This window comes from Podarcis erhardii (assembly GCF_964252035.2).
Source record: "Podarcis erhardii genome assembly, chromosome: 2".
NCBI lineage: Eukaryota > Metazoa > Chordata > Lepidosauria > Squamata > Lacertidae > Podarcis > Podarcis erhardii.
The window spans coordinates 119,525,732-119,549,392 of NC_138498.1; the positions used below are offsets into that span (position 1 = coordinate 119,525,732).

The 23,661-nt window shown below is 43.9% G+C and overlaps 2 protein-coding genes across 2 annotated transcripts; both read left to right on the top strand.

Annotated features, from left to right (window-relative positions):
• Positions 1-452: 452 nt before the first annotated feature.
• Positions 453-9,295, top strand: LOC309337316 (vomeronasal type-2 receptor 26-like; the record flags this gene model as incomplete). Its single annotated transcript, XM_081854096.1, has 6 exons — positions 453-667; positions 991-1,282; positions 1,809-2,621; positions 3,041-3,268; positions 6,076-6,202; positions 7,273-9,295. 6 exons carry the CDS (start codon positions 453-455, stop codon positions 8,181-8,183), a joined length of 2,586 nt encoding a protein of 861 aa, XP_081710222.1. The 3' UTR covers positions 8,184-9,295.
• On the top strand, positions 9,295-20,121 carry LOC309335208 (vomeronasal type-2 receptor 26-like; the record flags this gene model as incomplete). Its single annotated transcript, XM_081850081.1, has 8 exons — positions 9,295-10,081; positions 12,831-12,998; positions 13,349-13,640; positions 14,032-14,259; positions 14,584-14,841; positions 15,340-15,567; positions 18,018-18,144; positions 19,211-20,121. The coding sequence occupies exons 1-8, from the start codon at positions 9,948-9,950 to the stop codon at positions 20,119-20,121; spliced, it is 2,346 nt and encodes a 781-aa protein (XP_081706207.1). The 5' UTR covers positions 9,295-9,947.
• Between the last annotated feature and the right edge of the window lie 3,540 nt (positions 20,122-23,661).

Genomic DNA, 23,661 nt, shown 5'->3' on the forward strand with positions numbered 1-23,661 from the left:
CCAGCAGCAGGACTCTTCTAATGCTCTTGTCAGCAGCAAAGTTCAGGCCAAACTCTCACTCACCACGTGACCCATGTCAAACTTTGTAGCAGCGACTTTGTTTCCTCCCAAACATGTTTATCTCCAACTCTGCACCTGCCCCTCAGGCCACAGAGAGACTTCAGGTTGTTGCAAAGATGAACTTCCTTCCCTTTATAATTATCAAAATCATAATGATTTATTCTGCCTTGTTCCTGAGGGAAAAGTTGATGCACAGAAGATCACTTGTGTCAGAGACAGATTGAGTCAAGACTGAGAGTAAGGGGGTTGGGGTACATCTGTGTGAGGTTTAATGGCTGTGAAGGTATAGCTGAGCACTACCATATTGGTTAAATAAGAGTTTTTTGGCTTCTTCTGATGTAGCTGGCTATGGGGGAGAGAGGAACACTCACAAGAGAGGTGTAGCAGTCAGAATGAGATCCCAGATGCTGATGCTGCTCATTTTGCTTGAATCCTGTGGAAACCTGAAGGCAAAATGCCCCTTGAATCCAATCCGGGAAGGAATCAAAGCACAGAATTATTTCCAGACTGGCGACTTCCTCATTGGTGGGATAATAACTCCAAATATGTTTAATCTACAACTTCCATACAACTTCTCGGAGCCCCTATTAACCAGGTTTAAAGATGAGTAAGTAATTATATGCAGAAGGACGTCACATTTTTCTACTGCACCCCAATGGCTCCTGCTTACTAGGGAAATAGTCTCCATTTTAGGGGTGAGGACTCTGTGGTGTTCCAGATATTGCGGGACTCCATGCTGGCAGAGGCTGAAGGGAACTTGAGTTTCGCAGCAGCTAGTGGGTTGCATGTTCCCAGACGTGATCTATTTTTACCTTCTGTGCTGCTGTGTTGCTTGCTGAACAACACAAGTGTATAAATAAGCCTGATCATGATTTATTTTCATTAAAAGGTGAATGGTTTGACACTTTTTATTTGATTGATTTCATACAGATTGCAATTTAGGTTGTACTGGCACATCTTGTCCTTCTTGTTCACCATCCAAGAGATCAACCAGAATCCCAGGCTCTTACCCAACATCACTCTGGGCTACAGCCTCTATGAGAACTATTACAATGCAAGGATCACTTCCGACGCCATGCTAGACCTGCTTGCAGGTGGGGAAAGCAATATTCCAAACTATCGCTGTGGAAAATGGAATAATATCTTGGCTGTTCTTGAAGGAGCCAATTCCATCATCTCCAAAGTGATTTCAACCACGTCAGGCATGTACAAAATCCCACAGGTATGAAGGGTGGGGCATGGAGGGACACAAAAGAGGTTCAGCAGCAAAATAAATTCTCATTATCGTCAGCAGAGTCAAAAAGAGGCATCAAAGAGGGAGAAAACCCTGATCTATGTTAAGCTAGATTGCTCAGTTGTTTAGAGTGTGGTGCTGCCAGCGTCAAGGTTGCAGGCTTGATCCCCGTATGGGACAGCTGCATTGCAGGGGGGGGGGGACAAGATGAACCTCATGGTCGCTTCCAACTCTACGATTCTATGATATGTTTAATCAGTTATTGCATTTTCGTGTTCTGTTGGAAGCCGCCCAGAGTGGCTGGGGAAACCCAGCCAGATGGGCGGGGTATAAATAATAAATTATTATTATTATTATTAACACGGAGACTTTGCTAGTGTTGCAGCCTCCCAAAGTTTCCAAATAAAACTATCAGCCCCAGTCAGCACAATATTTGTTAGGTATTAAATATTTCAGGCTAATCCTGTACTTTGCTCTGAAAATGAAACACTATATTTTTTCTTCCCCACTTCAGATCAGTTATGGCTTTGTACCTGGGGTTGTTGATGAGAACACCAAAGTCCCTTTTGTCTACCGTACGGTCCCCAATGAAGAAGTTCAGTACCTGGGGATTGTAAAGTTCCTCCAGCATTTCGGATGGACGTGGATTGGCCTCTTTGCTCCAGAGAATGAGAATGGAGAAAGGTTCTTGAGTGCCTTGACATCTCTGATGGCCAGCAATGGAATTTGTGTTGCCTTTTCAGTAACAATACCAGACAGGACTGAATCTGGGAGGTTCACACTAAGTGGATTAATTGCCCTACGGAGACAGACCAATGTATTCCTTTACTATGTAAACAGTCATACAGCACTGCGTATCCTCATGACACTAGAAGAAGTACTTTGGAAACAAGAACTTGGGTCAAAAGTATGGCTCACAACAGCTTTTCAAGACATTGACATGTATTTGCTTTATGGTCCCAAGTCCTTGAAGTATATCCATGGTTCATTCTCCTTTGTAATGAAGACCAAAATAAGGAGCAAACGTGACTGCTGTAAATCAGAGTCCCATCTTTTTAATCTGTTTCAGCAAAAAGCATTTAGTTGTTCATACTCAAAGCACGTCCTCGCTGTAAGAGGTTGGACAAGATGCAGAGATGTGGAAGATCCAGAGGTGCCGTCTGAAGAGGAGCTGCAGAGTGTTCTGTCTCAAGACAGCCACAGAACATACTTCAGTCTCCAAATCATGGCACATGTTTTAAATGTTGCCTGTTCATCCAGATCAAAGCAGATGTTGATGGCGGGTGGAGGAGACCAGTTGGCATGTCAAAGGCTACAGCCATGGCAGGTATTTCCTTTCCCTTTCTAGAAATCAAAGTTCTTTCTACCAACTCTGCAATAATCATTCACATTGATTTAGACACGAATGCAATATCAAGGTGGTCTACTGCAATAAAAAGCCTAAGACCATATAATAAAAGCATAAGAAGCGAAAACAAGTTAAAAGCAGACATCCCTCCACCTGGAGGGTGTCTGTTTAGTCTTGCCAGTAGGATAAGTTGTGGCACAACAGGAGTTTTGAGTTCCAAGGAAGCAGGGATGAGGCATCTAAAATGCTTTCTAAGTTCTGGTGTTCAGTCCTCCATAAATGCCAACGAGGCCAGGTATGCCAGGATTTGGGAGCTCAAAGGGAGAATGTTCAAAATGCTCAAAGGGATGAGATGTCCAAAATGCTTTGAAATGCTGGTGTTTTCCCTGTCATTCCAGCTTCACCCTTTCTTAAGAGAAACCCGGTTGTTGAACACTTCCATGGGCGGACTGTATTTGGGTGAGAATGGGGAGCTGCCAATCATGTTTGATATTGAGAATTGGGCGGTGCTTCCCAATGAGTCTTGTGTTAGAGTGAAAATTGGGAGTATAGAGAGAGAGGCATCCACTGACTTCAAGCTCGCCATTAACCCAGAAGCTATTGTGTGGCCCAAGTGGTTCAACCAGGTAAGAGCCCCTTTATTCCACATGATACGCATGAAGATCTAGTAATCTGTCGAATTCCCAAGAGGAATTCAGGTATAATCTTTTGGAAGTTTGGCTGATGCTTTCATTATAATTAATTAAGTAAATTATTAAATGTGTATAATGCTCTTCATGTGCAGATACACACACACATGTAAGTTCATATATTGTGGGAGCCTTTTTTGTGGAACCTGCTTGAGCTGCACAATATGGTCCATGGTAAATCCAGCAACAGATAAAATCCTGTGGTCCCTGCCTTCCCTGGATGCCCTAAGCACGTGCTTATTCTGCTTAATGGTTAATCTAGCCCGACCCTGCGAGATCTCATGGTAACATCGAAGAGCCCACGCAAGAGCATCCTGGAGCCCAGGGAGAAAAAGAGAGAGCTTGGGAGTAAGGCCTGCTTGGCAGGCCAGCTCCGGAAGGTCAGGGTGGTTGTGCAGGAGCCGTTCCAAGGGGCTCATTCGAGTGCAGTGGGATTTTGGTTCTTGAACTTAATCCATTCCAGAAGTCGGCTCAGCTCCCCAAACTGTTTGAAAACCAAGGAACGGCTTCCAATTGGCTGCGGGAGCTTCATGCACTCAACTAAAAGCCGCGTTGGACGTTTGGCTTCTGAAAAATGTTCCGGGTTTGCAGCGTTCAGGAACTGATTTGTTTGGGAGCCAAGCCATTCAGGAACCAAGGTACCACTGTATGTACATTTTTGCATATACTACTCCTTCCCCGGAATGTAACCCCTGCATAAGATGTGATCATACTCTATGTTTAAATACTGCTCTTCATCAGAGTGTTTTATTGCTGCTGTTCTGGGATGGGATTTTTCTTTTCTTTTGTTTTGTTTCTGCATCTTTTGCCCTGTGCCTAGAGAACTTGTTGGGTTGTTTCCAAACTCTATGAATCAACTCCATTGACACAAATACTCGTTGCAAACAAATACTTCCCCTGTATGTACCTTGTTTTTTATTATAATCAGACTGTGCCTCAGTCCAGTAGTTCAAAGACCTATGTATTAATACTCTTTTCAGTACATTTCCGAGCACAATACAAAGTGTTGGTGCTGACCTTTAAAACCCTAAACCGCCTCAGCCCAGTATATCTGAAGGAGGGTCTCCACCCCCATCGTTCAGCCCAGACACTGAGGTCCAGCTCTGAGGGCCTTCTGGCGGTTCCCTCCCTGCAAGAAGTGAGGTTACAGGGAACCAGGCAGAGGGCCTTCTCGGTAGTGGTGCCTGCCCCGTGGTATGCCCTCCTATCAGATGTCAAGGAAATAAACAACTAAAGGTAAAGGTAAAGGTACCCCTGCCCGTACGGGCCAGTCTTGACAGACTCTGGGGTTGTGCGCCCATCTCACTCAAGAGGCCAGGGGCCAGCGCTGTCCGGAGACACTTCCGGGTCACGTGGCCAGCGTGACATCGCTGCTCTGGCGAGCCAGAGCCGCACACGGAAACGCCGTTTACCTTCCCGCTGGTATGCAGTCCCTATTTATCTACTTGCACCCGGAGGTGCTTTCGAACTGTTAGGTTGGCAGGCGCTGGGACCGAGCAGTGGGAGCGCACCCCGCCGCAGGGATTCGAACCGCCGACCTTTCGATCGGCAAGTCCTAGGTGCTGAGGCTTTAACCCACAGCGCCACCTGCGTCCCGTTTAAATAAACAACTACCTGACTTTTATAAGACATCTGAAGGTAGCCATGTTCAGGGAAGTTCTTAATGATTGATGTTGTAATGTATTCCTAATCTTTTGTGGGCGGCCTCCCAGAGTGGCTGTGGAAACCCAGCCAGATGGGTGGGGTAGAAATAAATTGTTATTGTTATTATTTAAAAAGCAAACACAGCAGGGAGGCTTCCATTCTACATAATAATAATAGTAATAATAATTTATTATTTGTACCTCGCCCATCTGTCTGGGCCTCCCCAGCCACTCTGGGAGGCTTCCACAGAGTCCAAACACTAAAATGTCACACGTTAAAAACTTCCCTGAACAGGGCTGCCTTAAGATGTCTTCTGAATGTCAGGTAGTTGTTTATCACTTTGACATCTGATGGGAGGGCGTTCCACAGGGCGGGCGCCACTCCCGAAAAGGCCCTCTGCCTGGTTCCCTGTAGCTTTGCTTCTCGCAATGAGAGAACCGGCAGAAGGCCCTCAGCGCTGGACCTCAGTGTCCGGGCAGAACGATGGGGGTGGAGACGCTCCTTCAGGTATACTGGGCCGAGGCCATTTACATCAAGCATAGGAGCCAACTCCTAGGAGCTGTGGGGGCTTTGGCCCCCACATTAAAATATTTGTGGGGGCTGCGGCCCCATAAAGTTGATGGGCATTGATTATGTGTTGTGACTTTTAGAAGACATCTGAAGGCAGCCCTCTTAATGATTGATGTTTTAATGTATTTCTAATCTTTTGTTGGAAGCCGCCCAGAGTGGCTGGGGAAACCCAGCCAGATGGGTGGGGTATAAATAAATTATTATTCTTATTGTTTAAAAAGCAAACACAGTAGGGAGGTTTCCATTCTACATCAAGCATATAGCCAACTCCTAGGAACTCCTATTGGCCCCCGCAATAAAATATTAGAGGGGACTGCGGCCCCATAAACTTGATGGGCATCGATTATGTGTTATGCAGCTTACCTGTGTCCCCACAATATTTTACTCAAGTTGGCACCCCTGACATCAAGGGTGCTTTCTTGTGGGACTGGAGACCCTGTTGGGTTCTTTCCAGACTCTCTGAGTGAGTTCTATATGCACAAATATTGCCGACACTTCCCCTTTAATGTGCATCTTTTCTTTATGGCTAGACTGTTCCTCACGCCAGGTGTACCAAAAGGTGTCGCCCAGGATATGCCAAGGTGGTTCAAGAAGGAAAGCCGGTTTGCTGCTATGCTTGTGTTCCATGTGCGGAAGGGACCATATCTACACAGGAAGGTGGGTGACGCCACAGGAGATGGAATTGGTTGGGAGAATATGAATAGGGCAACATATTAGTCAGACACATTCTGGGAAGATTCTAAAGACATATTTGGATGCAGATCCTTTCTTGATTTTTAAGCCCCTCCCGGGAAGTAATTTGAAAGAAATGACTCACAGGAAGCAATGTCTGGGATGCAAATTGGGTTCAGCCTGCCCATAAGGCACAGCTTTGGCTATTTTATAGCAAGCCTTCTCGGATCAGACAACCAGAACCACCCTCACAAAAGTGAATTAAAAATGTCTTTAAAATAAACGAGAAATAGTGAAAATTGCAATTCATTTAAAAGAGAACGCATGATGCACAATAATAAAAAAATTAGGTGAACATTCCATTGCATTGCATTGTAGAACAATTAAAAATTAGGTTATTTCAGCAGGAAGTTATTGGATATCCCAGACAAGGAGTTTGAGAACAGCTGTAGCAGCTTGGAAGAGAGGAGTTCAAGGATATTAAAAATAAATAAATCATAAGTTGTGTGACCTTGTTTCTCAGTTTGATCCTTTTACATGGTTTGCATGTTTTGTGGTATTTCGTTCATTGTGACTTGCTGTTTTTTATTGATTATTGATTGGTAATTCTTTATTGTACGTGATAAGTGTAAGCTGTTAATCATTTGCTGATATGAAATATTACTGTTTACTATTCCTTAGTATTAATATTGAATATTTTTGAATTTTGCTTTATTTGATATGTTGTTTATTTTAAAGTTATGCTTTTATTATGACTTTTTGTGTGTGTATTACGCCTGTGATCTTTGCTGTCTATTTCGTAGTTTTTTCAGCTTGTAACCCTCCTTCTGCATAGCAATATAGAAAGGCAATATACAAATTAAAAGCGAAATGAAATATGGAAATGAAGTAGTGTTACTGCCCGAAAACTATCGCATAAGGAAATGCACCGAAGAAGCTTCCCTTTCTTACAATACATTCTCATTTTCTGGTATCTCCCCTATGAGTGCATTTCTTGACATGTAATAGAATATGTCTGTAAGCAAAGCCAAAGCCATTCCTTTTCTCCTCCTCAGATGCAGAGCGTTGCACCAAATGTCCAGAAGAACAATATCCAAATAAGGACCGAGATCACTGCATTCCGAGGATTATCTCCTTCCTATCATATAAAGAATATTTGGGGATTCTCCTGACTTCTTTGGCTCTCTCCCTGTCCTTAACCACAGGCTTTGTTATCGGGATCTTCATTAAATACAGGGAAACTCCCATAGTCAAAGCCAACAACAGGGACCTCTCCTACATCCTCCTTGTCTCCCTCCTGCTGTCCTTCTTGTCCTCCTTCCTCTTCATTGGCCGTCCCAGGAAAGTCACCTGCCTCCTTCGACAAACGGCCTTCAGCACCATCTTCTCAGTTGCTGTATCTTCTTTGCTGTCCAAAACCATCATGGTGGTGCTGGCCTTCATGGCCACAAAGCCAGGGAACAGGGTGAGGAGATGGCTGGGGAAGAGTCTGGCCAACTCCATTGTCCTTTCCTGCTCCAGTGTCCAAATGGTCATTTGCATCATTTGGCTGTGTATCTCTCCCCCATTCCCAGACTCAGACAAGTATTCCCAGGCTGGAGAGATCACCCTGCAATGCAATGAAGGGTCTGTTGCCATGTTTTATGCTGCCCTGGGTTACATGGGCTTCCTGGCTGCCGTCTGCTTCACGGTGGCTTTCCTGGCCAGGAAGCTGCCTGGGGCCTTCAATGAAGCCAAGCTGATCACCTTCAGCATGCTGGTCTTCTGTTGCGTTTGGGTCTCCTTTGTGCCCACCTACCTGAGCACAAAGGGGAAATACATGGTAGCCGTGCAGATCTTCTCTATCTTGGCTTCTAGTGCTGGGCTTCTGGGCTGCATCTTCATTCCCAAATGCTACATTATTGTTCTGAGGCCTGATCTGAACACAAAGGAACACCTGGCCACAAAACCTAAAGTTGTTGCCTGATTCTTAACATATTTATAACCGTTTCCCACCACAGTAGTAATGAAGCACACAGAGTTGACTTGGGAATGAATGCATCTCCTTAGATAAAGTTTGCTCCTCATTTTTCATTCATCTTGATTGATGAAAGGGAATCATTGTATCACATGCCCGGAGAGTGTCTGGACTTACAACTTTTAGGGATAACCCTACCTGTAGAGTCACCTGGAGTTCAGCCTCCCTCTTCATACATATTTATCTTTCTCTACCATATCCAGTTTGTACTTTGACATGACCCACCTTCCTTTCTTCCTGGGTTCATAACCTAAGCCTAAATAATAACTTAGTGTAACTTGAAATTCTGCTTCTAGTATTAAAAAAAGGAACTGAAAAACGGAATCTCATTTGAGTGTATTAATGCTTGAATGAACCTTCTTAAGGCCCTTGGAGCTGGACCTAAGTATCTGGTCTGGACAATGGGTGTGGAGACGCTCCTTTAGATATTCAGGGCCTATGTCATTTAGGGTTTTCAAGGTTGGCATCAAGAAATGGATGTGGCAGCTGTCTGTTTGGTGGGAGTGAGAGGGGCACCACGATAACTGGAGCCAGAGACAATGATGGACAAGAACCACCACTTTTAAGTAAGAAGGCAGATGAGTGGTGGTGGCATGAAGTCAGGTTGAGATTGGTGGGGTAGTCCCCACTCACCCCCATGGAGCAGACCTCTCACTTATTTGCACTGAGCTTCTGGAGAAGGGCAGGAACCATCCTTTTTGTCTCCCTCTCTTATTTAGCAGCAGCACTCATAGACATCCAATGAATCTGAAGGTTGGGAGATTGAGAGCAAACAAAATATTGAATCATGCAGTACATAGTTACTTCCCCCAAATGCCAGTTGCTGGTGACCAGTGCCTGGCAAGGCCCATTGCTTTCATGCCCTGCTTGTGAGCTTCTCAGCAATGTCTGATTGGCCACTGTGTTGCAGGACTAGATGGGAGTTTGGACTAACCCAGCAGGGCTGTTCTTAGCAAAGTTCAAGCCAAACTCATGCCCAAAATGCAAGTGACTCATGTTGCAGATGAAGCCACATCTGTGATTTGGTGTAAACATATTTTTCCAGCTCTGTCCCTGCCCCTTGAACCATATAGAGATTCCAAGAACTTTCTTCCTCTTTTAATTATAAAAATAATAGTGATTTATTCTTCCCTAAGCTCAAGAGAGATCTCTGGCAATTGCCCAAACATCAGAAGCCAAGGAAGCCTGATGTTATACGTGTCACACTGTGCTGGAGGGTGTTGACTTCCTCTGATTACCTGGCTGTGGGGGAGAAAGGGGAGGTCAAAATAGAGGTGTAGGAGGCCAAGCCAGAATGACCTCCCTGCTGCGGCTTCTGCTGCCGCCTCTGCTTCTTAGGCACCATCAAGTCTTGACGCGCAGCGTAAATTAATAATGCAGAGTTTTAAAGAATAAAAGCTTTACTAATTTAAAATAAACTTCTTCATAAACAACATGGTTCCAAGCAGTTGGACTGAGGTTACATACTGACTCTGCTCACAAGTGAAGCAGACAGACTCTGATTTCTTACAGAGAGCACAAAAGAGAAACTGGCTACTTTGTCACATGTCAGAGTCACCCAACAGTTAGCAGTCAGGCCTGAATAACTTTAGGAGGCCCAAATGACTGTGCAGTCCCAGCACTTCCCAGCCTGCTTTGCTGCTTCTGCTCTCATGTGTCTTTGTCACATGACAAGTCTGTGAGAAACTGAAAGCAAAGTGCTCCTTAAATCTGATGAGGGAAGAAAATGAAGCGCAGAGTTACTCCCGGTCTGGAGACTTCCTCATTAGCGGAATCATATCTCCAAGAAGCTTTGCTGAGCAACTTCCATATAACTTTTCCCAGCCCCCAGTAACCAAGCTTAAAGTGTAAATAATTAAATGCACCGTGGATATCATGCTTCTTCACCACACCTTCAATGGTTCCCTTTAACAGGGAAATAGTTTCAGGGATAGGGAGACAGTGGCTCTTCAGGCGCTGCTGGACTCCGGCTCCTATCATCCTGATCACTGTTTGTGGAGGCCGAGGCTGAGGGGAGTTTCTAATCTCTTTTCCTTTTACTCCTTTTGGTCTTCAAATAAAAACATCTTGGAGGTCCCGGGCCACAGGGAGGCTAGGCTGGCCTCAACCAGAGCCAGGCTGTGGCCCCGATCTGGTTTAACAACCTGTCACAAGAGACTTGGGCCCTGTGGGACTTGACATCTTTCCACAGGGCCTGCAAGACAGAGGTGTTCCACCAGGCTTTTGGCCAAGGCACAGTCTGACCCCCTCCTTTCGTAATCATCACAAAACTCTAGCCCAATGGTTGCCATTAATTTGATTTGAATTGATTTTAAAATGAATTGATTTTAGAATGCTGTGCTACTTTTATTGTTTTTAGCCGCTCTGAGCCCGGCTTCGGCTGGGGAGGGCGGGATATAAATAAATTATTATTATTATTATTATTATTATTATTATTATTATTATTATTATTATCCATGTCTTTTAAAATTATAAACTGGAGGTCATAGGCAGTCTTAGGAATGATATTTGTAAGCTACAGTGGGTGATTGGCCAAAGAGCAAGATAATGATGCTATAAATAAACTGAGGCCTTTGTACAGTTGTAGAATTGTAGAGTTGAATGTCCCCACAGCTTGTTGTTGGGATTAAAAAATAATCTGGATCCCAGATAGTATTTTTCTGAGGGCTGCAGTAAACTGCACAAACATTATTATTATCATTATTTATTGAATTTATATACCAACCTATACTGGGGGGTCTCAGGGCAGTTCACATAGTTATACTTTGAAACCACAAAATACATACTCAAAAAACAAAAGCTGCGTAAGACATTGTCAACTGAATTGCTATAGTGCAAAATGAACTTAGCTAAATTAGAAGAAAAGGGACTGTAATGGTTCTAGGGGTTGCTTGTGCATAAGTTGCCGCCACTCTTGGCTTGGTTGCCTGGTTGAACCCTTTCTGTCTGGACAGCCCTTCACTTCGTGGCTGTCTCACTCGCTAGCAGAATCCCTCAATGGGCGTTTTTTGAATCTCTTCCAGCAAAGAAGTTGTTTGACGCCAAGTCTCCTCCTACTCTCCCTGCGTGGAAGTCTTCTGAGCAGGGAGGGAGTGGGCAGCGTTGTGCCCGTGCTCTCCCCACTGGTTTCTGGCGAAGAGGCTTGGAGCCTCCTCTCCGAATCCCCCTTCTCCACTGGTGTTACACGGATTTCCTTCCCCAGCAGATGGGCTGCCTCTCTCCCTACTGGGACCCTCTCCGGCATCCCTCCGGAGCCTTCACTCCGCCTCTAGCTCTGATGGCAGTTCCCTGACAGGGACATTAAACTATTTTGGCACGTGAGTTTTGATGAGGATCAAAAGTACAAGAGTACTAGGAGAAACATGGAAGGACATGACATGGAAGGACATGACATGGAAGGACATGACTGAAACTTGATATTAGGTAGTCAGAAATGAGCTAAGCCAGACACCTCAGTTTGATTTTATTCTTATTCTTATTATTTTATTTATTAAATTTCTATAGCGCCCATCAGCCACAGATGTCAGGGTGGTTCACAACATAAAAATACAATATAAAAAAGACAAAATACATAATAAAAAAAAAACTTAAACTAACCAATAATCCCTCCACCCAGAAGACATATAAAAGGGCATTGGATGTCAATCAGCCAAAGGCCTGTTTAAAATGAACGTTTTCACTTGGCACCTAAATGTGTACAATGAAGGTACCAGCCGAACCTCCCTGGAGTGCAGGGTCTCCAGTCCCACAGGAAAGCACCTTTGATGTCAGGGGTGCCAACTTGAATAAAATAGTGTGGGGACCCAGGTAAGCCAGGCCCCACAGAAATGATCACATGATGCAGTGCGCACACACCATTTGGATGGGAATACCCATCAACTTTGTAGGGTCCAGCCCTACTGGAAGGAATTATTTTTATCTTGTTTCAGCTGCTTACTGAGACACATTTAAAAGGCTATCACATGACTGCCAGGATCAGAGGCTGCATATTTCTGAATGCCAGTTGCTGGAATCAACTCCAGGAAAGAGCTGTTGCCATCAACCTGGGTTGGCCACTGGGTACAACAGGATACTGGATTGGATTAAGCTTTGAACTGAACCAGCAGCAGGACTCTTCTAATGCTCTTGTCAGCAGCAAAGTTCGTGCCAAACTCTCACGCACCACAAGTGACCCATGTCAAACTTTGGGGCAGCGACTTTGATTCCTCGCAACCATGTTTATCTGCAACTCTGCTCCTGCCCCTCAAGCCACACAGAAACTTCAGGTTGTTGCAGAGATGAACTTCCTTCCCCTAATAATTATCAAAATCATCATGATTTATTCTGCCTTGTTCCTGAGGGAAAGGTTGGTGCGCAGAAGATCAGAGACAGACTGAATCATGACTGAGAGTAAGAGGGGTGGGATGTATCTGTGTGAGGTTTAGTGCGTCTGAAGGCATAGCTGACCACTTCCCATATTGGTTAAATAGGGGTTTTTGGGCTTCTTCTGATGTAGCTGGCTATGGGAGAGAGAGGAACACTTGCAAGAGAGGTGTAGCAATCAGTCAGAATGAGATCCCAGATGCTGATCCTGCTCATTTTGCTTCAATCCTGTAGAAACCTGAAGGCAAAATGCCCCTTGAATCCAATCTGGGAAGGAATCAAAGCACAGAATTATTTCCAGACTGGCGACTTCCTCATTGGTGGGATAATATCTCCAAATGTGTTTGGTCTACAACTTCCATACATCTTTTCACAGCCCCCATTAACCAGGTTTAAATATGAGTAAGTAATTATATGCAGAAGGACGTCACGTTTTTCTACTGCACCCCAGTGACTCCTGTTTACTAGGGAAATAGTCTCCATTTTAGGGGTGAGGACTCTGTGGTCTTCCAGATGTTGCGGGACTGCAGCTCCCATCACCCCTGATCACTGGCCATGCTGGCAGGGGCTGAAGGGAACTTGAATTTCGCAGCAGCTAGTGGGTTGCATGTTCCCAGCCATGCTCTATTTTTACCTGCTGTGCTGCTGTGCTGCTTGTTGAAGAACACAAGTGTATAAATGAGCCTGATCATGATTTATTTTCATTAAATGGTGAATGGTTTGACACTTTTTATTTGATTGATTTCATACAGAGCGCCATTTAGGTTCTACTGGCACATCTTGTCCTTCTTGTTCACCATTCAAGAGATCAACCGGAATCCCAGGCTCTTACCCAACATCACTCTGGGCTACAGCCTCTATGAGAACTATGACAATGCAAGGATCACTTCCGATGCCATGCTAGACCTGTTTGCAGGTGGGGAAATCAATATTCCAAACTATCGCTGTGGAAAATGGAATAATATCTTGGCTGTTCTTGAAGGAACCAATTCCATCATCTCCAAAGTGATTTCAACCACGCCAGGCATGTACAAAATCCCACAGGTATGAAGGGTGGGGCATGGAGGGACACAAAAGAGGTTCAGCAGCAAAATCAATTCTCATTATCGTCAGCAGAGTCAAATAGAGGCATCAAAGAGGGAGAAAATCCTGACCTACGTTAAGCTAGATAGCTCAGTTGGTTAGAGTGTGCGGCTGCCACTGTCAAGGTTGCAGGCTTGATCCCCGTATGGGACAGCTGCATTGCAGGGGGGAGGACAAGATGAACCTCAGGGTCGCTTCCAAATCTATGATTCTATAACTCTTTAACAACTGCCCAAAGTTTCAAAATAGAACTATCAGCCCAGGCCAGCACAATATTTGTTAGATATTAAATATTTCAGACTAATCCTGCTCTTTGAAAATGAAACACTATACTTTTTCTTCCCCACTTCAGATCAGTTATGGCTTTGTATCTGGGGTTGTTGATGAGAACACCAAAGTTCCTTTTGTCTACCGCGTGGTCCCCAATGAAGAAGTTCAGTACCTGGGGATTGTAAAGTTCCTCCGGCATTTTGGATGGACGTGGATCGGCCTCTTTGCTCCAGAGAATGAGAATGGAGAAAGGTTCTTGAGTGCCTTGACATCTCTGATGGCCAGCAATGGAATTTGTGTTGCTTTTTCAGTAAGAATACCAGAAAATAATGAACCTAAGATGTTCACACAAAGTGAATTTATTGCCCTATGGAGACAAACCAATGTATTCCTTTACTATGTAAACATTCAGATGGCACTGGGTTTCATCATGACACTCCAACAAGAACTCGAGAAACAAATTGGGCCAAAAGTATGGCTCACAACAGCTTTTCAAGACATTGACACAAATTTGTCTTTTGGTCCCAAGTACTTGAAGTATATCCATGGTTCATTCTCCTTTGTAACGAAGACCAAAATGAGGAGCAAAAGTGACTGCTGTAAACAAGAGTCCCATCTTCTTAATTTCTTTCAGCAAAAAGCATTTAGTTGTTCATACTCAAAGCACGTACTCGCTGTGAGAGGTTGGACAAGATGCAGAGATGTGGAGAACTCGGAGGTGCCGTCTGAAGAGGAGCTGCATAGTGTTCTGTCTCAAGACAGCCACAGAACATACTTCAGTGTTCAAATCATGGCACATGCTTTAAATGTTGCCTGTTCATCCAGATCAAAGCAGATGTTGATGGCGGGTGGAGGAGACCAGTTGGCATGTCAAAGGCTACAGCCATGGCAGGTATTTCCTTTCCCTTTCTAGAAAACAAAGTTCTTTCTACCAACTTTAAAATAATCATTCTTATTGATTTAGACACGAATGTAACAGTGAGGAAAAGGTTTTTGTTTTATTTATTTAGATTTAGATTCTTTTTTTAGGCTCCTGCTGGAAGATATATATACAATGTGTATTTCATAAAATATCAAGGTGGTCTACTGCAATAAAAAACATAAGACCATATAATAAAACCATAAGAAGAAAATAACAAGTTAAAAGCAGACATCCCTCCACCTGGAGGGTGTCTGTTTAGTCTTGCCAGTAGGAGAAGTTGTGGCACAACAGGAGTTTTGAGTTCCAAGGAAGCAGGGATGAGGCATCTAAAATGCTTTCTAAGTTCGGGTGTTTAGTCCTCTGTAAATTCCAACGAGGCCAGGTATGCCAGGACTTGGGAGCTCAAAGGAAGAAGGGATGAGATGTCCAAAATGCTTTGAAATGCTGGTGTTTTCCCTGTCATTCCAGCTTCACCCTTTCTTAAGAGAAACCCGGTTGTTGAACACTTCCATGGGCGGACTGTATTTGGGTGAGAATGGGGAGCTGCCAATCATGTTTGATATTGAGAATTGGGTGGTGCTTCCCAATGAGTCTTGTGTTAGAGTGAAAATTGCGAGTATAGAGAGAGAGGCATCCACTGACTTCAAGCTCGCCATTAACCCAGAAGCTATTGTGTGGCCCAAGTGGTTCAACCAGGTAAGAGCCCCTTTATTCCACATGATACACATGAAGATCTAGTATTCTGTTGAATATTTCCAAGAGGAATTCAGGTATAATCTTTTGGAAGTTTGGCTGATGCTTTCATTATAATTAATTAAGCAAATTATTAAATGTGTATAATACTCTTCATGTGCAGATACACACACATGTATGTTTGTATTTGTGTTTATTTGTTTGTATGTATGTAATTTTTTCATTTATTGTGGGAGCCTTTTTTGTGGATCCTGATTGAGCAGCACAATATGGTCCATGGTAAATCCAGCAACAGATGAATTCCTGTGGTTCCCGCCTTCCCTGGATTCCGTAAGCACATGCTTATTCTGCTTAATGGTTAATCCAGCCCGGCGCTGTGAGATCTCATGAGAACATCTCAGAGCCCACGCAAGAGCATCCTGGAGCCCAGTGAGCAAAACAGAGAGCTTGGGAGTGAGGCCTGCTTGGCATGCCAGCTCCCGAAGGTCAGGGTGGTTGTGCAGGAGCCGTTCCAAGGGCCGAATTCGAGTACAGTGGAATTTTGGTTCTTGAACTTAATCCATTCCAGAAGTCCGCTCAGCTCCCCAAACTGTTCGAAAACTAAGGAACGGCTTCCAATGGGCTGCAGGAGCTTCCTGCACTCAACTGAAAGCTACTTGCTTCCGGGTTTGCAGCGTTTGGGAGCTGATATGTTTGGGAGCCAAGCCATTCAGGAACCAAGGTACCACTGCATATACATTTTGGCATATAATACTCCTTCCCCGGAATGTAACTCCTGCATAAGATCTCATCATACTCTATGTTTAAATACTGCTCTTCATCAGAGTGTTTTATTGCTGCTGTTCTGGGATGGGATTTTTCTTTTCTTTTCTTCTGTTTCTGCATCTTTTGCCCTGTGCCTAGAGAACTTGTTGGGTTGTTTCCAAACTCTATGAATCAACTCCATTGACACAAATACTCGTGGCAAACAAATACTTCCCCTGTATGCACCTTGTTTTTTATTATTATTAGACTGTGCCTCAATCCAGTAGTTCAAAGACCTATGCAATAATACTCTTTTCAGTACATTTCCGAGCACAATACCAAGTGTTTGTGCTGACCTTTAAAGCCCTAAACCACCTCAGCCCAGTATATCTGAACGAGCGTCTCCACCCCCAACGTTCAGCCCAGACACTAAGGTCCAACTCTGAGGGCCTTCTTGTGGTTCCCTCCCTGCAAGAAGTGAGGTTACAGGGAACCAGGCAGAGGGCCTTCTCGGTAGTGGTGCCTGCCCCGTGGTACGCCCTCACATCAGATGTCAAGGAAATAAACAACTACCTGACTTTTATAAGACATGTGAAGGTAGCCATGTTCAGGGAAGTTCTTAATGATTGATGTTGTAATGTATTCCTAATCTTTTGTGGGCAGCCTCCCAGAGTGGCTGTGGAAACCCAGCCAGATCGGTGGGGTATAAATAAATTGTTATTGTTATTGTTATTATTTAAAAAGCAAACACAGCAGGGAGGCTTCCATTCTACATAATAATAATAGTAATAATAATTTATTATTTGTACCTCCCCCATCTGGCTGGGCCTCCCCAGCCACTTTGGGAGGCTTCCACAGAATCCAAAAATACACTAAAATGTCACACATTAAAATCTTCCCTGAACAGGGCTGCCTTAAGATGTCTTCTGAATGTCAGGTAGTTGTTTATCGCTTTGACATCTGATGGGAGGGCGTTCCACAGGGCGGGCGCCACTCCCGAAAAGGCCCTCTGCCTGGTTCCCTGTAGCTTTGCTTCTCGCAATGAGAGAACCGCCAGAAGGCCCTTGGTGCTGGACCTCAGTTTCCGGGCAGAACGATGGGGGTGGAGACGCTCCTTCAGGTATACTGGGCCAAGGCCGTTTACATAAAGCATAGGAGCCAACTCCTAGGAGCTGTGGGGGCTTTGGCCCCCACATTAAAATATTTGAGGGGGCTGGGGCCCCATAAAGTTGATGGGCATCGATTATGTGTTGTGACTTTTAGAAGACATCTGAAGGCAGCCCTCTTATTGATTGATGTTTTAATGTATTTCTAATCTTTTGTTGGAAGCTGCCCAGAGGGGCTGGGGAAACCCAGCCAGATGGGTGGGGTATAAATAAATTATTATTCTTATTGTTTAAAAAGCAAACACAGTAGGGAGGTTTCCGTTCTACATCAAGGATATAGCCAACTCCTAGGAACTCCTATTGGCCCCCGCAATAAAATATTAGAGGGGACTGCGGCCCCATAAACTTGATGGGCATCGATTATGTGTTATGCGGCTTACCTGGGTCCCCACAATATTTTACTCAAGTTGGCACCCCTGACATCAAGGGTGCTTTCTTGTGGGACTGGAGACCCTGTTGGGTTCTTTCCAGACTCTCTGAGTTCCATATGCACAAATATTGCTGACACTTCCCCTTTAATGTGCATCTTTTCTTTATGGCTAGACTGTGCCTCACGCCAGGTGTACCAAAAGGTGTCGCCCAGGATATGCCAAGGTGGTTCAAGAAGGAAAGCCGGTTTGCTGCTATGCTTGTGTTCCATGTGCAGAAGGGACCATATCTACACAGGAAGGTGGGTGACGCCACAGGAGATGGAATTTGTTCGGAGAATATGAATAGGGCAACATATTAGTCAGAAACATTCTGTGAAGATTCTAAAGACATATTTGGATGCAGATCCTTTCTTGATTTTTAATCCCCACCCGAGAAGTAATTTGAAAGAAATGACTCGCAGGAAGCAATCTCTGGGATGCCAGTTGGGTTCAGCCTGCCCTGCCCATAAGGCACAGCTTTGGTTATTTTATAGCAAGCCTTCTTGGATCAGACAACCAGAACCACCCTCACAAAAGTGAATTAAAAATGTCTTTAAAATAAACGAGAAATAGTGAAAATTGCAATTCATTTAAAAGAGAGAAAGCATGAGGCACAATAATAAAAAAAATTAGGTGAAAATTCCATTCCATAGCATTGTAGAACAATAAAAAATTATGGGATTTCAGCAGGAAGTTATTGGATATCCCAGACAAGGAGTTTGAGAACAGCTGTAGCAGCTTGGAAGAGAGGAGTTCAAGGATATTAAAAATAAATAAATTATAAGTTGTGTGTCCTTGTTTCTTAGTTTGATCCTTGTATGTTATGTGGTATTTTATTCATTGTGACTTGCTGTTTTTTATTGATTATAGATTAGTAATTCTTTATTCTACATGATAAGTGTTAGCTGTTTATTTTTTGCTAATATTAAATTTTACTGTTTATTATTCCTTAGTATTATTATTGAATAGTATTGAATTTTGCTTAATTTGATATGTTGTTTATTTTAAAGTTATGCTTTTATTATGACTTTGTCTGTGTGTATTACGTCTGTGATCTTTGCTGTCTATTTCGTAGTTTTTTCAGCTTGTAACCCTCCTTCTGCATAGCAATATAGAAAGCCAGTTTACAAATTAAAAGTGAAATGAAATATGGAAATGAAGTGGTGTTACTGCCCAAAAACTATTGCATAAGGAAATGCACCAAAAAGCTTCCCTTTCTTACAATACATTCTCATTTTCTGATATCTCCCATATGAGTGCATTTCTCGACATGTAATAGATTGTGTCTGTAAGCAAAGCCAAAGCCATTCCTTTTCTCCTCCTCAGATGCAGAGCGTTGCACCAAATGTCCAGAAGAACAATATCCAAACAAGGACCGAGATCACTGCATTCCGAGGATTATCACCTTCCTATCATATAAACAATATTTGGGGATTCTCCTGACTTCTTTGGCTCTCTTCCTGTCCTTAACCACAGGCTTTGTTGTAGGGATCTTCATTAAATACAGGGAAACTCCCATAGTCAAAGCCAACAACAGGGACCTCTCCTACATCCTCCTAGTCTCCCTCCTGCTGTCCTTCTTGTCCTCCTTCCTCTTCCTTGGCCGTCCCAGGAAAGTCACCTGCCTCCTTCGACAAACGGCCTTCAGCACCATCTTCTCAGTTGCTGTATCTTCTTTGCTGTCCAAAACCATCATGGTGGTGCTGGCCTTCCTGGCCACAAAGCCAGGGAACAGGGTGAGGAGATGGTTAGGGAAAAGTCTGGCCAACTCCATTGTCCTTTCCTGCTCCAGTGTCGAAATGGTCATTTGCATCATTTGGCTGGGCATCTCTCCCCCATTCCCAGACTCTGACAAGCATTCCCAGGCTGGAGAGATCACCCTGCAATGCAATGAAGGGTCTGTTGCCATGTTTTATGCTGCCCTGGGTTACATGGGCTTCCTGGCTGCCATCTGCTTCACGTTGGCTTTCATGGCCAGGAAGCTGCCTGGGGCCTTCAATGAAGCCAAGTTGATCACCTTCAGCATGCTGGTCTTCTGCAGCGTTTGGGTCTCCTTTGTGCCCACCTACCTGAGCACAAAGGGGAAATACATGGTAGCTGTGCAGATCTTCTCTATCTTGGCTACTAGTGCTGGGCTTCTGGGCTGCATCTTCATTCCCAAATGCTACATTATTGTTCTGAGGCCTGATCTGAACACAAAGGAACACCTGGCCACAAAAACTAAAGTTATTGCCTGATTCTTTACATGTTTATAACTGTTTTCCTCCTGAGTTGCCTTGGGAATGAATGTATCTCCTTAGATAAAGTTTGCTCTTCATTTTTCATTCATCCTGAATGATGAAAAGGAATCATTGAATCACATGTCTGGAGAGTTTCTGGACATACAACACTTAGGGATAACCCTACCTGTAGAGGTACACGCAGTGCAGGCTCCCTCTTCATATACCATATACCTTTCTCTACCATATCCAGTTTGTACTTTGACATGACCCACCTTCCTTTCTTCCTGAGTTCATAAGCTAAGCCTAAAGAATAACTTAGTGTGACTTGAAATTCTGCTTCTAGTATTAAAAACAGCAACTGAAAAACGGAATCTCATTTGAGTGTATTAATGCTGGAGGGAACCTTCTTAAGGCCCTTGGAGGTGGACCTCAGTATCATTTAGGGTTTTCAAGGTCGGCATCAACCAATGAATGTGACAGCTGTCTGTTTGGTGGGAGTGAGAGGGGCACCACGATAGCTGGAGCCAGAGACAATGATGGAGAACCACCACTTGTAAGTAAGAAGGCAGGTGAGTGGTGGCGGCATGAAGGCAGGTTGAGATTGGTGGGGTAGTCCCCACTCACCCCCATGGACCAGACGTCTCACTTATTTGCCCTGAGCAGCTGAAGAAGGGCAGGATCCATCCCTTTTGTCTCCCTCTCTTGTATAGCACCAGCACTCATTGACATCCAATACATCGGAAGGTTGGGAGATTGAGAGCAAACAAAAGATTGAATCATGCAGTGCATAGTTACTTCCCCCAAATGCCAGCCGCTGGTGACCAGTGCCTGGCAAGGCCCATTGGTTTCATGCCCTGCTTGTGAGCTTCTCAGCAATGTCTGATTGGCCACTGTGTTGCAGGACTAGATGGGAGTTTGGACTAACCCAGCAGGGCTGTTCTTAGCAAAGTTCAAGCCAAACTCATCCCCGAAATGCAAGTGACGTATGTTGCAGTTTGAAGCCACATCTGTGATTTGGTGTAAACATATTTTTCCAGCTCTGTCCCTGCCCCTTCAACCATGTAGAGATCCTGGGAACTTTCTTCCTCTTAGAATTATAAAAATGATAGTGATTTATTCTTCCCAAAGCTCAAGAGAAAACTCTGGCAATTGCCCAAACATCAGAAGCCAAGGAAGCCCAAGGTTATACGTATCACACTGTGCTGGAGGGTGTTGACTTCTTCTGATGACCTGGCTGTGGGGGAGAAAGGAGAGGTCAAAATAGAGGTGTAGGAGGCCAAGCCAGAATGACCTCCCTGCTGCGGCTTCTGCTGCCGCCTCTGCTTCTAATGCACCATCAAGTCTTGACGCGCAGCGTAAATTAATAATGCAGAGTTTTAAAGAATAAAAGCTCTACTACTTTAAAATAAACTTCTTCATAAACAACATGGTTCCAAGCAGTTGGACTGAGATTACATACTGACTCTGCTCACAACTGAAGCAGACAGACTCTGATTTCTTACAGAGAGCACAAAAGAGAAACTGGCTACTTTGTCACATGTCAGAGTCACCCAGCAGTTAGCAGTCAGGCCTGAATAACTTTAGGAGGCCCAAATGACTGTGCAGTCCCAGCACTTCCCAGCCTGCTTTGCTGCTTCTGCTCTCATGTGTCTTTGTCACATGACAGGTCTGTGAGAAACTGAAAGCAAAGTGCTCCTTAAATTTGACGAGGGTAGAAAATTGAGTGGTAGAGTTACTCATGGCCTGGAGACTTCCTCATTAGCGGAATCTCCAAGAAGCTTTGGTGAGCAACTTCCATAGAACTTTTCCCAGCCCCCAGTAACCAAGCTTAAAGTGTAAATAATTAAATACATCATGGATATCAGGCTTCTCCACCACACCTTCAATGGTTCCCTTTAACAGGGAAATAGTTCTTATTTCAGGGATAGGGAGACAGTGGCCCTTCAGGCGCTGCTGGACTCCGGCTCCTATCATCCTGATCACTGTTTGTGGAGGCCAAGGCTGAGGGGAGTTTCTAATCTGTTTTCCTTTTGCTCCTTACGGTCTTCAAATAAAAACATCTTGGAGGTCCTGGGCCACAGGGAGGCTAGGCTGGCCTCAACCAGAGCCAGGGCTTTTTTGGCTGTGGCCCCGATCTGGTGGAACGCTCTGTCCCAAGAGACTAGGGCACTGCGGGACTTGACATATTTCCTCAGGGCCTGCAAGACAGAGCTGTTCCACCAGGCCTTTGGCCAAGGCACAGTCTGACCCCCTCCTTTGGTAATCCTCACAAAACTCTAGCCCAATGGTTGCCATTAATTTGATTTGAATTGATTTTAAAATGAATTGATTTTAGAATGCTGTGCTACTTTTATTGTTGTTAGCCCCTCTGAGCCCGGCTTCGGCTGGGGAGGGCGGGATATAAATAAATTATTATTATTATTATTATTATTATTATTATTATTATTATTATTATCCATGTCTTTTAAAATTATAAGCTGGAGGTCATAGGGAGTCTTCGGAATGATATTTGTAAGCTACAGTGGGAGTTTGGCCATAGAGCAAGATCAGGACGCTATAAATAAACTGAGGCCTTTGTCCAGTTGTAGAATTGTAGAGTGGAATGTCCCCACCCCACTGAATCTTGAGTGGAACCACAGGTTGTTGTTGGAATTAAAAAACAATATGGATCCCAGATAATATTTTCCAGAGGGCTGCAGTAAACTCCACAAATATTATTATTATCATTATTTATTGAATTTATATACCAACCTATACCGGGAGGTCTCAGGGCGGTTCACAGAACAAAATCAAAGTATAACTATGAAACCACAAAATACAAAATTAAAAAACAATGCGCCAATAGGCCCCTCCCCACTGCATAGCCAAGCAGGTTCCTCTAACTGCAATTACAGCTAACCATGTGTATGGCAAGAAAAAGGTCCAAAAGCATCCTCGTCAAAGTTCCCTTAGCTCACTTCTGATGCGGAGGACATATATAATTGACAGTAGACCTCTTAAAGCTTCTGATTCCCGATTCTTCGTTAATAGCAATTGCGGAGTTGCCCATTGTTGCTTGAAATCATTCCTGCTCTTCTATCTTGAGTTAGACTGCACATTATTCATAGCTGAATTTCCTAAGCTGTTCAAGACATTGTGAACTGAATTGCTAAAGTGCAAAATGAACTTAGCTAAATTAGAAGAAAAGGGACATTAAACTAGCTAGATGACGGACACAGATAAAAGGTCATATGGAAATCTACAAGGTTGTTACACATAGTTTGTGGAAGAGAAATATTATTATGAGTTATTATGAGGATCAAAAGTACAAGACTAGGAGAAAACTTAGTACATGGAAGGATATGGCTGAAACTTGATATTAGGTAGTCAGAAACAAGCTAAGCCAGACACCTCAGTTTGTTTTTATTCTTATTCTAATTTTTTTTAATTAAATTTCTATAGCGCCCATCAGTCATAGATGTCAGGGTGGTTCACAACATAAAAAGACAATGTAAAAAAGACAAAATACATAATAAAAAAGAACACAAACTAACCAATAATCCCTCCACCAGCAGA